Raw genomic sequence first — 16,330 nt, forward strand, 5'->3', positions numbered from 1 at the left:
CTGTCAGCATGCTGATTGGTGGATGGCTGCAGCTCTCCACCAATTCAGAGTGCTGACAGCCATTCACTGTATGAAACCATGCAGAGAGATCATTCAGGACCGTAGGAGGGGTAAGTTCGGATTTTTCTTTAATTGGCTCCCACGAATGGGTGGGTAGGAGCCCCAGTGCATTGCTGTGCCCAGGTCCTACATATTGGGTCTTATATAGTACTGTACATCTAATCTGATTTTTGGCATTAATATGCATTGCTGTACTGTGCCTGCACACCAACAATATCTAGATTTTAGCATAAGGTAGATTCGTGTCCCCTTACGCCTGAATGGTCATATAAGCTGTGTTCATGATTACGACTTGTGGCGATCCCAGTGCAGCTTTCTTGTGGCAGCCCCCTACCAATAAACTGTCAAAATTATATACTGGTGATGATATTAAAAAGTATAGGGGCTAATTCAGGTCACGGACTTTTTGCGGGGGTGCCGCAGGCGTATGCACAGCGTTCCCTACTGCGCATGCATCCGCATTTTCTGCGGGGGGCCGCAGAAAATGCGGTTGCCTCTGCCTGTCAATCAGGCAGAGGCGGTTGTGGGGCGGGAGGGGGGCGGCAATGCTCCGTTTACAGGGAGGAAATGGAGCATTGCGGGGGCATGGTAACCCGAACGGTGGGCGGTGCGGCACGAACGGGGGCGTGTTGGGGGCGTGGTCGTGCCGGCTGCGTGACGTCACACGCAGCCGCCGCAACAGGTAAGATGGCGCTGGGACTCCAGCGGCCGCAGCTAAGCTGCGCCTGCAGGAGTCAACCTTAGTTTCTGCTGACAAGCAGAAATTGCGAGGCGATCGCAATTTCAGCTTGAAGCAGGGGGGGAGACATTGGTCAGCATGCTGGGCGGCCTTGCCCAGAGCTGTGCGGCCCCCAGCATGCGTGCAAAAGGTTTAGCAGAATTTGATTAGCAGAATTTGCTATCCTTACTGAATTGGCCCCATAATGTGTAAATACTGCCAGTACCACAAATGTGTGGAACACACTGTAGTGCCCCAGTTTGTATTATGCCCCAGTTCCCTTAGTTTACATAATGCATCTACAATGCTATTCACATCCCTGTCATTTCAAATCTTAGAACTTGCAGGCGTATCTGCTGTACAGCAGCCATACTACCAGTGATGTCATATTGTTCTTGCTCCTTGCCTCTCCCTCCATAGTCTCCCTGGCTGCACTCAGAGCCGGCCCTAGGCATAGGCAAATACCTAGGGCATTTGGTATGCCAGGGGGCACAAGCAGCTTCTGTTGATTAAAATGATATGTGGCATGCCTATATCCTGTGTGTGACTGCGGCTGTATCTGCATACGAAATGCTACGTTATAGTGTATTCCTGGAAATCACTGTAACGTAGCATTTTTTATGCAGATACAGCTACAGTCACACACACAGTATAGGCATGCCACATATCATTTTAATCAACAGAAGCTGCTTGTGCATCCTAGCCACATAGTAATGCAAATGATACCCCTTTCACATCGCACAAATAACCCGGTATCGACACGGCATATTCCCGTGTCGAAACGGGTCAGTGTGCGATGTGAAAGCTCCTTTGGTGAATTAGCGGGTCACCTGACCCGGTAATTCAACCCGGTAAAAAAGAAGGGTTATTACCGGGTTGAATACCGGGTCAGGTGCAGTGTGAATGGGAGCCGTTCCGATGCAACACGGCTCCCATTCACAGCATAGGGAGAGGCGGCGCAGGAGATGAGCTCATCTCCCAGCGCTGCCTCCACCCCCGCCCCTGCTGCTGCTGCGCCCCCGCTGCTATGGCAACCGACCCGGTATATTGCCGGGTCGGAAAGCCAGCAAAGGAGCGCAAATGCCGGATCCCACCCGGTAAGGACACGTTTCTCTTACCGGGTGGGATCCGGCATTTGCGATCTGAAAGCAGCATAAGATGCATTTTTATTTTTTTAAAAAAGCCGCCCGACGTTAGCAGAGCTGACAGCTGACTCACGCCAGACATCTCCTGCTGCACGGCATATTGAGGCAAGATATATAAGGACACATCTGTATCCAAGCAGAGGCAGAGGTCACAGTGTTAGCGGTCATGTGAGTGCTGTGTGTGGGTGGGTTGGTTGTGCAGTAGTGTTCAGCATATGGGTAAGGAGCATTATGTGTCATGTGTATAAATGCATTAATAATGTGTGGCATATGTGTAACGGGCACTATGTGTGTCATTATGTGTATAAGTGCACTAATAATGTGCGGCCTATGTGAAAGGGACATTATGTGTGTCATTATGTGTATAAGGGCATTAATAATGTGCTGCATGTGTGTAAGGAACATTATGTGTTTAAGGGCATTAATAAAGGTTGGCATAATGTGTAAGGCGCATTATGTCTATAAAGACATTAATGTGTGTCATATATATGTAAGGGGTATTACTGTGTGGTATTATGTGTATAAATGCATTACTAATGTTTGGCATTATGTGTATAAGGTGCTTTACTGTGTGGCGTAACGTATAGAAAGGGCACTACTGTGTGGTCTAATGTGAATAAAGAGCAATATACTGTGGTGAATTGTGAATAAGGATCAACTCAGTGTGATGTAATGTGAATAAGGGGCACTACTGTGAGGAGTAATGTATATAAGGTAAAGTGGTTCTACTGTGTGATGTAATGTGAATAAGGGACACTATCGCAGGGGCACTACTGTGTGACATAATTTGAATTGGGGTACTATTGTGTGGCCATGCCCCTTCCCAGCAAGAACTCGCCCCTTTTTGAACTGTGCGCCGAATGTTAAATGTTCCTATTTAAAATATAGGGGTAGGAGCACCAAAATGAGTACTGCTATGGGTGAGGGGTGATGGTGCTAGGAAAGGGGTGCAGGGTCATAGACGAAACTAGCAGCGGTGCTAGGGGGCACCAGACATAATCTTGCCTAGGGCATCATATTGGTTAGGGCCGGCTCTGGCAGCACTGATAATGTCATCTGTCACAGCAACATCTTTACTGGAATACATACTACTGTATATCCCAGCAGTTGGGAATGCGGCGGTCACATGACCGACTGCGGCATCCTGACAGTGAAGATACTGACATCGGAGGGGGTATTTACACGTCCCCCATCCCCTACCATAACCAATGGAGGGTGGTGGTTAGGACTTAACCCCCCCCCCACCCCCCCAGTGTATAACCCTAAAGGTGCATACACACGGTGAGATATTGACTATCTCAGATTTTGACTTTGCGATTTCCCCTGAACTCCCTGGAGATCTGAACCACCGATTTTGACTGTGTGAGATTTTGACTAAGTGACAATTTTGACTATGCTATGAAATAGATTGTACACTATATATCAATATTGACTTGCCTGCACAGTCTATCTTTCTAAATCTAAATAGATGTGAAGGCACCTCAAGACACTCCTTTAGGAGGTGATCTCTTGCTGGTACTGTAGAATGGGTGCAAAGAGACACAATGAGGATGATGATGATGATATCTGCAGTGCTGTTTAATGACTTACAGTAAAAATATTTAGCTCTCGTGTATATGACACTTTATCATATTATTATATTAGACTGTATATAAATAAGGTAATTAGAATTTAGCATTCGCTGCTAACACTGACAAGCTGTATCTCTAAGCTACAGTGCAGTGAAAACATTGCATCTTTTGTATGCTTCACTATGGTTTTGAGATGTCGCATACAATATTCCTGTGTACAGCACATACACAATTTTTTTGCATTTCTGCAAATTTTCGGAGCAATAATGCATGCTCATTACTTACTATGGCTGAGTGTTAGAAGGAACACAAACTTACAGTGTTGCAAACTAAAGAAAAAGATATATTATAAATTTAATTTTTATTTCATTTAATATTTGCATGTTAATTTTAATCACTTTCTATCCTTTTTTGCAGCCTTTCCATGAACACTTAGGTAAGTGACTAGAGATGAGCGCCGGAAATTTTTCGGGTTTTGTGTTTTGGTTTTGGGTTCGGTTCCGCGGCCGTGTTTTGGGTTCGACCGCGTTTTGGCAAAACCTCACCGAATTTTTTTTGTCGGATTCGGGTGTGTTTTGGATTCGGGTGTTTTTTTCCAAAAAACCTAAAAAACAGCTTAAATCATAGAATTTGGCGGTCATTTTTATCCCAAAGTATTATTAACCTCAAAAACCATAATTTCCACTCATTTTCAGTCTATTCTGAATACCTCACACCTCACAATATTATTTTTAGTCCTAAAATTTGCACCGAGGTCGCTGTGTGAGTAAGATAAGCGACCCTAGTGGCCGACACAAACACCGGGCCCATCTAGGAGTGGCACTGCAGTGTCACGCAGGATGTCCCTTCCAAAAAACCCTCCCCAAACAGCACATGACGCAAAGAAAAAAAGAGGCGCAATGAGGTAGCTGTGTGAGTAAGATAAGCGACCCTAGTGGCCGACACAAACACCGGGCCCATCTAGGAGTGTCACTGCAGTGTCACGCAGGATGTCCCTTCCAAAAAACCCTCCCCAAACAGCACATGACGCAAAGAAAAAAAGAGGCGCAATGAGGTAGCTGTGTGAGTAAGATAAGCGACCCTAGTGGCCGACACAAACACCGGGCCCATCTAGGAGTGGCACTGCAGTGTCACGCAGGATGTCCCTTCCAAAAAACCCTCCCCAAACAGCACATGACGCAAAGAAAAAGAAAAGAAAAAAGAGGTGCAAGATGGAATTGTCCTTGGGCCCTCCCACCCACCCTTATGTTGTATAAACAGGACATGCACACTTTAACCAACCCATCATTTCAGTGACAGGGTCTGCCACACGACTGTGACTGATATGACGGGTTGGTTTGGACCCCCCCCAAAAAAGAAGCAATTAATCTCTCCTTGCACAAACTGGCTCTACAGAGGCAAGATGTCCACCTCATCATCACCCTCCGATATATCACCGTGTACATCCCCCTCCTCACAGATTATCAATTCGTCCCCACTGGAATCCACCATCTCTGCTCCCTGTGTACTTTGTGGAGGCAATTGCTGCTGGTCAATGTCTCCGCAGAGGAATTGATTATAATTCATTTTAATGAACATCATCTTCTCCACATTTTCTGGATGTAACCTCGTACGCCGATTGCTGACAAGGTGAGCGGCGGCACTAAACACTCTTTCGGAGTACACACTTGTGGGAGGGCAACTTAGGTAGAATAAAGCCAGTTTGTGCAAGGGCCTCCAAATTGCCTCTTTTTCCTGCCAGTATAAGTACGGACTGTGTGACGTGCCTACTTGGATGCGGTCACTCATATAATCCTCCACCATTCTATCAATGTTGAGAGAATCATATGCAGTGACAGTAGACGACATGTCCGTAATCGTTGTCAGGTCCTTCAGTCCGGACCAGATGTCAGCATCAGCAGTCGCTCCAGACTGCCCTGCATCACCGCCAGCGGGTGGGCTCGGAATTCTGAGCCTTTTCCTCGCACCCCCAGTTGCGGGAGAATGTGAAGGAGGAGATGTTGACAGGTCGCGTTCCGCTTGACTTGACAATTTTGTCACCAGCAGGTCTTTCAACCCCAGCAGACTTGTGTCTGCCGGAAAGAGAGATCCAAGGAAGGCTTTAAATCTAGGATCGAGCACGGTGGCCAAAATGTAGTGCTCTGATTTCAACAGATTGACCACCCGTGAATCCTTGTTAAGCGAATTAAGGGCTCCATCCACAAGTCCCACATGCCTAGCGGAATCGCTCCGTGTTAGCTCCTCCTTCAATGTCTCCAGCTTCTTCTGCAAAAGCCTGATGAGGGGAATGACCTGACTCAGGCTGGCAGTGTCTGAACTGACTTCACGTGTGGCAAGTTCAAAGGGCATCAGAACCTTGCACAACGTTGAAATCATTCTCCACTGCGCTTGAGACAGGTGCATTCCACCTACTATATCGTGCTCAATTGTATAGGCTTGAATGGCCTTTTGCTGCTCCTCCAACCTCTGAAGCATATAGAGGGTTGAATTCCACCTCGTTACCACTTCTTGCTTCAGATGATGGCAGGGCAGGTTCAGTAGTTTTTGGTGGTGCTCCAGTCTTCTGTACGTGGTGCCTGTACGCCGAAAGTGTCCCGCAATTCTTCTTGCCACCGACAGCATCTCTTGCACGCCCCTGTCGTTTTTTTAAAAATTCTGCACCACCAAATTCAAGGTATGTGCAAAACATGGGACGTGCTGGAATTTGCCCATATTTAATGCACACACAATATTGCTGGCGTTGTCCGATGCCACAAATCCACAGGAGAGTCCAATTGGGGTAAGCCATTCCGCGATGATCTTCCTCAGTTGCCGTAAGAGGTTTTCAGCTGTGTGCGTATTCTGGAAAGCGGTGATACAAAGCGTAGCCTGCCTAGGAAAGAGTTGGCGTTTGCGAGATGCTGCTACTGGTGCCGCCGCTGCTGTTCTTGCGGCGGGAGTCCATACATCTACCCAGTGGGCTGTCACAGTCATATAGTCCTGACCCTGCCCTGCTCCACTTGTCCACATGTCCGTGGTTAAGTGGACATTGGGTACAACTGCATTTTTTAGGACACTGGTGAGTCTTTTTCTGACGTCCGTGTACATTCTCGGTATCGCCTGCCTAGAGAAGTGGAACCTAGATGGTATTTGGTAACGGGGGCACACTGCCTCAATAAATTGTCTAGTTCCCTGTGAACTAACGGCGGATACCGGACGCACGTCTAACACCAACATAGTTGTCAAGGCCTCAGTTATCCGCTTTGCAGCAGGATGACTGCTGTGATATTTCATCTTCCTCGCAAAGGACTGTTGAACAGTCAATTGCTTACTGGAAGTAGTACAAGTGGGCTTACGACTTCCCCTCTGGGATGACCATCGACTCCCAGCAGCAACAACAGCAGCGCCAGCAGCAGTAGGCGTTACACGCAAGGATGCATCGGAGGAATCCCAGGCAGGAGAGGACTCGTCAGAATTGCCAGTGACATTGCCTGCAGGACTATTGGCATTCCTGGGGAAGGAGGAAATTGACACTGAGGGAGTTGGTGGGGTGGTTTGCGTGAGCTTGGTTACAAGAGGAAGGGATTTACTGGTCAGTGGACTGCTTCCGCTGTCACCCAAAGTTTTTGAACTTGTCACTGACTTATTATGAATGCGCTGCAGGTGACGTATAAGGGAGGATGTTCCGAGGTGGTTAACGTCCTTACCCCTACTTATTACAGCTTGACAAAGGGAACACACGGCTTGACACCTGTTGTCCGCATTTCTGGTGAAATACTTCCACACCGAAGAGCTGATTTTTTTGGTATTTTCACCAGGCATGTCAACGGCCATATTCCTACCACGGACAACAGGTGTCTCCCCGGGTGCCTGACTTAAACAAACCACCTCACCATCAGAATCCTCCTGGTCAATTTCCTCCCCAGCGCCAGCAACACCCATATCCTCCTCATCCTGGTGTACTTCAACACTGACATCTTCAATCTGACTATCAGGAACTGGACTGCGGGTGCTCCTTCCATCACTTGCAGGGGGCGTGCAAATGGTGGAAGGCGCATGCTCTTCACGTCCAGTGTTGGGAAGGTCAGGCATCGCAACCGACACAATTGGAGTCGGACTCTCCTTGTGGATTTGGGATTTCGAAGAACGCACAGTTCTTTGCGGTGCTACTGCTTTTGCCAGCTTTGGTCTTTTCATTTTTCTAGCGAGAGGCTGAGTGCTTCCATCCTCATGTGAAGCTGAACCACTAGCCATGAACATAGGCCAGGGCCTCAGCCGTTCCTTGCCACTCCGTGTGGTAAATGGCATATTGGCAAGTTTACGCTTCTCCTCCGACAATTTTATTTTAGGTTTTGGAGTCCTTTTTTTACTGATATTTGGTGTTTTGGATTTGACATGCTCTGTACTATGACATTGGGCATCGGCCTTGGCAGACGACGTTGCTGGCATTTCATCGTCTCGGCCATGACTAGTGGCAGCAGCTTCAGCACGAGGTGGAAGTGGATCTTGATCTTTCCCTAATTTTGGAACCTCAACATTTTTGTTCTCCATATTTTAATAGGCACAACTAAAAGGCACCTCAGGTAAACAATGGAGATGGATGGATTGGATACTAGTATACAATTATGGACGGGCTGCCGAGTGCCGACACAGAGGTAGCCACAGCCGTGAACTACCGCACTGTACTGTGTCTGCTGCTAATATATAGACTGGTTGATAAAGAGATAGTATACTCGTAACTAGTATGTATGTATAAAGAAAGAAAAAAAAACCACGGTTAGGTGGTATATACAATTATGGACGGGCTGCCGAGTGCCGACACAGAGGTAGCCACAGCCGTGAACTACCGCACTGTACTGTGTCTGCTGCTAATATAGACTGGTTGATAAAGAGATAGTATACTCGTAACTAGTATGACTATAAAGAAAGAAAAAAAAACCACGGTTAGGTGGTATATACAATTATGGACGGGCTGCCGAGTGCCGACACAGAGGTAGCCACAGCCGTGAACTACCGCACTGTACTGTGTCTGCTGCTAATATATAGACTGGTTGATAAAGAGATAGTATACTCGTAACTAGTATGTATGTATAAAGAAAGAAAAAAAAACCACGGTTAGGTGGTATATACAATTATGGACGGGCTGCCGAGTGCCGACACAGAGGTAGCCACAGCCGTGAACTACCGCACTGTACTGTGTCTGCTGCTAATATAGACTGGTTGATAAAGAGATAGTATACTCGTAACTAGTATGACTATAAAGAAAGAAAAAAAAACCACGGTTAGGTGGTATATACAATTATGGACGGGCTGCCGAGTGCCGACACAGAGGTAGCCACAGCCGTGAACTACCGCACTGTACTGTGTCTGCTGCTAATATATAGACTGGTTGATAAAGAGATAGTATACTCGTAACTAGTATGTATGTATAAAGAAAGAAAAAAAAACCACGGTTAGGTGGTATATACAATTATGGACGGGCTGCCGAGTGCCGACACAGAGGTAGCCACAGCCGTGAACTACCGCACTGTACTGTGTCTGCTGCTAATATATAGACTGGTTGATAAAGAGATAGTATACTCGTAACTAGTATGACTATAAAGAAAGAAAAAAAAACCACGGTTAGGTGGTATATACAATTATGGACGGGCTGCCGAGTGCCGACACAGAGGTAGCCACAGCCGTGAACTACCGCACTGTACTGTGTCTGCTGCTAATATATAGACTGGTTGATAAAGAGATAGTATACTCGTAACTAGTATGTATGTATAAAGAAAGAAAAAAAAACCACGGTTAGGTGGTATATACAATTATGGACGGGCTGCCGAGTGCCGACACAGAGGTAGCCACAGCCGTGAACTACCGCACTGTACTGTGTCTGCTGCTAATATATAGACTGGTTGATAAAGAGATAGTATACTCGTAACTAGTATGTATGTATAAAGAAAGAAAAAAAACCACGGTTAGGTGGTATATACAATTATGGACGGGCTGCCGAGTGCCGACACAGAGGTAGCCACAGCCGTGAACTACCGCACTGTACTGTGTCTGCTGCTAATATATAGACTGGTTGATAAAGAGATAGTATACTCGTAACTAGTATGTATGTATAAAGAAAGAAAAAAAAACCACGGTTAGGTGGTATATACAATTATGGACGGGCTGCCGAGTGCCGACACAGAGGTAGCCACAGCCGTGAACTACCGCACTGTACTGTGTCTGCTGCTAATATATAGACTGGTTGATAAAGAGATAGTATACTCGTAACTAGTATGTATGTATAAAGAAAGAAAAAAAAAACACGGTTAGGTGGTATATACAATTATGGACGGGCTGCCGAGTGCCGACACAGAGGTAGCCACAGCCGTGAACTACCGCACTGTACTGTGTCTGCTGCTAATATATAGACTGGTTGATAAAGAGATAGTATACTCGTAACTAGTATGTATGTATAAAGAAAGAAAAAAAAACCACGGTTAGGTGGTATATACAATTATGGACGGGCTGCCGAGTGCCGACACAGAGGTAGCCACAGCCGTGAACTACCGCACTGTACTGTGTCTGCTGCTAATATAGACTGGTTGATAAAGAGATAGTATACTCGTAACTAGTATGTATGTATAAAGAAAGAAAAAAAAACCACGGTTAGGTGGTATATACAATTATGGACGGGCTGCCGAGTGCCGACACAGAGGTAGCCACAGCCGTGAACTACCGCACTGTACTGTGTCTGCTGCTAATATAGACTGGTTGATAAAGAGATAGTATACTACTAATATTATATATACTGGTGGTCAGGTCACTGGTCACTAGTCACACTGGCAGTGGCACTCCTGCAGCAAAAGTGTGCACTGTTTAATTTTAATATAATATTATGTACTCCTGGCTCCTGCTATAACCTATAACTGGCACTGCAGTGCTCCCCAGTCTCCCCCACAATTATAAGCTGTGTGAGCTGAGCACAGTCAGATATATATATACATTGATGCAGCACACTGGGCTGAGCAGTGCACACAGATATGGTATGTGACTGAGTCACTGTGTGTATCGTTTTTTTCAGGCAGAGAACGGATATATTAAATAAAACAAACAACTGCACTGTCTGGTGGTCACTGTGGTCGTCAGTCACTAAACTCTGCACTCTCTTCTACAGTATCACAGCCTCAGGTCAATCTCTCTCTCTCTCTCTCAACCCTAATCTAAATGGAGAGGACGCCAGCCACGTCCTCTCCCTATCAATCTCAATGCACGTGTGAAAATGGCGGCGACGCGCGGCTCCTTATATAGAATCCGAGTCTCGCGATAGAATCCGAGCCTCGCGAAAATCCGACAGCGTCATGATGACGTTCGGGCGCGCTCGGGTTAACCGAGCAAGGCGGGAAGATCCGAGTCGCTCGGACCCGTGAAAAAAAACATGAAGTTCGGGCGGGTTCGGATTCAGAGAAACCGAACCCGCTCATCTCTATAAGTGACAATGTGGTATGGGTACGGCATCATGATTGTCATGCAATATAGTAAGCTACAGTATATAGATAACACTGCAATAACAAGAGATTGCTTTATTTTTACAGAGGTTGATGTGGACGGTGGAAAAGACAAAGACATATTTGACATCAACCAAGGTGAATTATGATTACTGATTTTTTTTAAGTACAGTACTTTACAAAATAATGTACTTATGAAACTATGATTCTTATTGTTTAAGGATTAGGCCTGGATCTTTTTGAAGGAGACATCAAGCTTGAAGTGAGTACATGCTGAAAACCTAAAACTATTGATGTGATTTGTAATACATAAATAGCTATTATTGTACATTTCTAATTGCTCCTGGGAGTTACAGACAGTTGTGTGCTTTATATGGACATTTTATGCAAGTGGCTCTGTTTTACATTTTTTAACTATGTTTATAATCTTCACCAATGCACATGAGACACGAATCAGCTTACCCCTATCAATATGTAACACTGTCACTGACTCAAGTATAGGTGTTATCTGATAATACCATACAAAAGGAATGTGAATATGCCACTAATTGTATCTACAGTCAATCAGTAGTCTTTTATAATGTGCATGTAATTAACTGACCTTTAGTCAAGTCACACTCTTCGTACTAAAGACTGCTGAGAGTAGATTTAGGAAACTTGTGATTTTCCAGCTATTGCTGAAATACAGATCCCAACATTCAGGCATGATTCACACTAATTCAGTATGGATCTCTATTCAAAGAATTTGCAAATTGAGCGATTATCGAACAACTGCGCATGCATAGCTTCGCATTGCGCACACGTCAGGGGCAATAGCGACAGAAAATGCGTACAGATCGTAATCACAATGTAGCTGCTGTTTGACTGACAGGAAGTAGGCGTTTCTGGACGGAAACATGCCGTTTCCTAGGTGTGTCAGAAAAAATGCAGGTGTGCCCAGGCGTGTTTGGGGAAGCATAGACCACTTCCAGGCCTTCACAGTCGCATATTAGTTGCAGTTTAGACCTACTTACATTTGCTCAGACAGCAAAAAATCTTCGATGTTCCAAAAATTGCATATGCATCTGTGATGCATTCACAAAATTGCACAGGGCTTTTTTTCTTCCTGTCAGGGCAGCGCCTTCATACTCGCAGACAACTGCAATTTCTCAGAAAAATGATCCATGCTGAATTAGTCCCTTAGAGCAAATAAAAAAGGATAAAAATGTCCAGCTTTATAGTTGGAAAGAGGGTGTCCTAGCTTAATGCTAAACGTCAGTATAAAAACAATGCTAGCAAGTATTTTTCGGGTGTAGTATGGTATGCCAGCGGCCAGGATACCGGCGGGCAGCATACCAGCGCCGGGATCCCAACCACCGGCATAGCGACAGCTGGGCGAGCGCAAATGAACCCTTGCAGGCTCGCTGCGCTCGCCACACTGCTCGCAAGGTGGCACGCTACGCTATTTATTCTCCCTCTAGGGGGGTCGTGGACCTCCAGGAGGGAGAATAGGTGTCGGTATGCCAGGTGTAGGAATTCCGGCGCCGGTATACTGAGCGCCAGGATCCCAACAGCCGGCATACTGAATACCACCCGTATTTTTCTGCTACATGCACCAAAAATGACTATGCTTGCAGTGCACCCCTTACATTGCAACATGGTTTATTCCAGGAGCAAATTGCTTTGCTCTTGATTTTGAATTGCTCCTACCATTAATCAAGCCATTTTTGTCAAACAATTGAAGTAATTTAACATTTGCAAAACCTGGACTTCTCCAAATTGGCACCATACTTGTGACCCCTTTCCTACAAGTTGTCAGATTCCCAGGATCCTGAAACTCCCTATAGGTTGGCCATAAATAGGGTTCCCTTAGGGTTGGCAGCTGTTCTAAGGGGTCTGACACTGTTATGATCCTTTCCACACCCCCAGAGACCCTTGCTGCTATATAACTGCCCATCTCAATAGTGACCTACTTAAGTTAACTAAGTTGCTAAACCTGGAAAGGACTGGTTACCTCCCAATTTAATCAATGATACTACTTTTCCACTAAAACATACTGCTAGTTGGTGGGGGCTTCCTGTCTCCTGGTGTTGCATGGTACTACAGTCTATGAGACACGCTTGATAATTATCCAGAGAGCACCTGGCAACGTTTTCACATACAAAATAACTTTTTCGAAACACTGTCCCATGCTTCATTAGATGGTCCAGACACCCTGCTCTCACCACAATACTGTATGCACCGCAACTAACACATACTCTCACCACAATACCATACCTCCCGACATGACCCTCTCCAGGGGGGACACAATGCTCTGCTCCTGGACTTCCCTCTTAATGTACCTGTGCTGAAACCCGTTTCTTATCCATTAACCTGTTCAACACAGGTGCCGGCAATCATACATTAAGCGGAAAGTCCAGGAGCAGAGCAATTTGTCCCTCATGGAGAGGGTCATGTTGGGAGGTATGCAATACTGTATGCACCGCAACTAACACATACAGCGATCTGAACATAACATTGAGCCCATATATAAGAAAAAGAAAATGTATTGCGTGAGATCACATTGTCACTGCCCAGTTCCCACCCGAAACACCCTATTTCACAGAAAGACAGATCCTTCCAAGTTCTTTTCAACTCAGAACAGAGATACACAAAAATGAATAAATTCACTTCTGCACATGTGCTGTATACAAACACTTTTGCATTCATGCCATGAAACCCGCACAACATAGAATCAGACGGATCATTTCTCCTGCGAAACATAGTTGATACCTAATTTGCCTCATATGTATTTTTTCACAATTGTCTGCCAAAGGGTTTACAGTGGCATACCTCCCAACATGATCCTCTCCAGGAGAAACAGAATGCTCTGCTTCTGGACTTCTCTCTTAATGTATGATTGTCTGCACCTGTGTTGAACAGGTTAATGGATAAGAAAGGTGTTTCACCACAGGTGATAGCAATCATAAATTAAGAGGGAAGTCCAGGAGCAAAGCATTCTGTCCCTCCTAGAGAGGGTCATGTTGGGAGGTATGCAGTGGCTATGTTGCATAGAGGATCAGTATTCATGCATTGCCAAGATTACCAGCACAGCAAGCTAGAAGTAAAATAATCTCATATTTATTGTGAAAAAATAAAAAAACACATAACCCAGCAGTAGTCAGTTTCCTTAATTATTTGGTTTATCAGATGGACAGGGCATTTTGTAATTTCCCCTGTAAGCAATCATACCTCCCAACATGTCAGCCTCCAGGAGGGACAAAATGCTCTGGTTCTGGACTTTTTTCTTAATTTATGATTGTCTGCACCTGTATTGAACAGGTTAATGAATAAGAAAGGTGTTTCAGCCCAAGTGATGGCAATCATACATTAAGAGGGAAGTCCAGGAGCGGAGTATTCTGTCCCTCCTGGAGAGGGTCATGTTGGGAGGTATGCTGTAGTAAGCAATCTTTAAAGATTGAGGTGGAGAGTTGTCATATCTTGGAGTGATAGAGTGGAGAGTGGTAAAGTATCAACCAATCAGTTTCTGACAATTTTCAAGCAAAATTACAGATGTAGGTTGGTTGGAACTTTAACTCTCTCCCAGATTTGATAAATCTCCCTGTGTAAGATACAGTAGATGCTTATTTGTTGCTACGTGCAACTACTTCCCTTTATCTCTCTTGAAAGTTTCTCTATCTCTCCGATAGGATCCTTTCTAATTGGGCTCCTCATAAGCCTCAGACAGGCTCCCTGGCAGCTCATTGTGGCTGCAAATGTTTTGGAATAGGACATATTTCTGTGTTCAATAATGCATGTTCCTATTGATACATCAGTAACCACCGACCCCCTCATACCTACCCCATAACACTTGGGTCAACACTGACTTGCTGTAATAATGCTCCGCATTGAGCTAAATATAATGGTGGCTACTATACATACCATTCTATAATTTTGTGAACATGCCCTTAGATAAGCATCCCCACCAATTAGGAACTCAGGAAAAGACACACCACTATCTTTCCAAAACCTGCTGAATTTAGGTTTTGTGCCAACAATCAGAACCTACTGTATATCAGACAGGTAAGTACAAAGTGTGGCCATAACTTCAGGAGCCGCAAACAACACAGAGCACTCCTGGATTATGCCCCACGCCTCTCCTCCTCCCACACATCCATCTTGCACCTACAACTATATATCATTTATTTTGTAACATATTGTGTACAAAAACAGCAGCCTATACCTTATCTATGCATAAGAATGACATGAAATTATATTAAATTAAATTTGAATGAAACAATTGCAGGTAAAACAGTAAATAATAAATAATTAGAATGTGGTACCTTAGCAAGACAAGTAATACATTGTATTTCTGTATTTATGCAGCTGAAGGACAGGAACTCAATCATTGGAGATCAGTATCGGTGGCCAATACCAGTTCCATACTACTTAGAGGACAGTTTGGGTAGGTTTACAAACATCTAGGATTTGTCTGTTGTCTTGCTGGGATGATGATTGGGTTCATAGAGAATCGTATCATTGGGGCTCCATTTCAGTGGTGAAGTGTAGGAATCCCAGAGGGTTCTCTAGCCTTACGGGAGCCTGGGAGAACTCCCCTAAATCCAGGGGTATCTGGAAGTTCTAGCACAGCAGGCAGGTATGTAGCACACAAAGGGGGTAATTCAGATCTGATTGCTGGGCTGGTAAATTTGCTGTCCTGCGATAAGATAGTCGCTGTTTCCAGGGGGAGTTTAAATTCAACATGCAAGTGTGCGATCGCATGTGTATGCCAAGCTGTACTAAAAATCCACTTTGTGCAGTCTCTGCACAGCCCAGGACTTACTCCTACAGTGCGATCACATCAGGCTGATCAGGGCTGGAGCTGACGTCACACACTCTCCCTGAAAATGCTTGGGCACGCCTGCGTTTTTCCGGACACTCCCAATAAACGGTCAGCTGCCACCCACAAACGGCCTCTTCCTGTCAATCACCTTGCGAACGCCCGTGCAATCAGATATTTCACACCATTCCCTAGCTGACTGGCAATGCCCATTGTTGTTGTCCGACGCACGTGTGCATTGCGGTACGTACACATGCGCAGTTAGGACCTGATCGCCCGCTGTGTGAAAACGCACAGCAGCGATCAGATCTGAATTACTCCCAAAGTACTGTGAAAAAAGGGTAAGGTTAGGGATATCAGAAATTGAAAGAGCCTCCATTATAGTAACTACAGTATATGCAGAGCAATCTCAATTACAGACATTGGGGGCCATTTACAAAGCAGCACTTTCACCCACCGAGTACTCGGAGCATAACACGGATCTGCACTGAGACAGAACCCCACTTTGCTTTCTCTGAGGCACAGCATCAGTGTAGGTTATTGCTATGGCTTGCCAAACACTCAGAGGCTGATTC

General features: G+C 45.3%; 1 protein-coding gene across 1 annotated transcript in view; it reads left to right on the forward strand.

Annotated features, from left to right (window-relative positions):
- Positions 1–16,330, forward strand: part of LOC134929649 (meprin A subunit beta-like) — a 118,662-nt gene that overhangs the window by 3,849 nt on the left and 98,483 nt on the right. Inside the window, exons 2-5 of the mRNA XM_063925229.1 lie at positions 3,912–3,930; positions 11,045–11,095; positions 11,179–11,219; positions 15,302–15,380. Of these exons, the coding sequence (XP_063781299.1) occupies positions 3,912–3,930; positions 11,045–11,095; positions 11,179–11,219; positions 15,302–15,380 (190 nt within the window). The remainder of the gene's footprint in view (positions 1–3,911; positions 3,931–11,044; positions 11,096–11,178; positions 11,220–15,301; positions 15,381–16,330) is intronic.

The sequence above is a fragment of the Pseudophryne corroboree genome, chromosome 5 (assembly GCF_028390025.1).
Source record: "Pseudophryne corroboree isolate aPseCor3 chromosome 5, aPseCor3.hap2, whole genome shotgun sequence".
NCBI classification, from domain to species: domain Eukaryota; kingdom Metazoa; phylum Chordata; class Amphibia; order Anura; family Myobatrachidae; genus Pseudophryne; species Pseudophryne corroboree.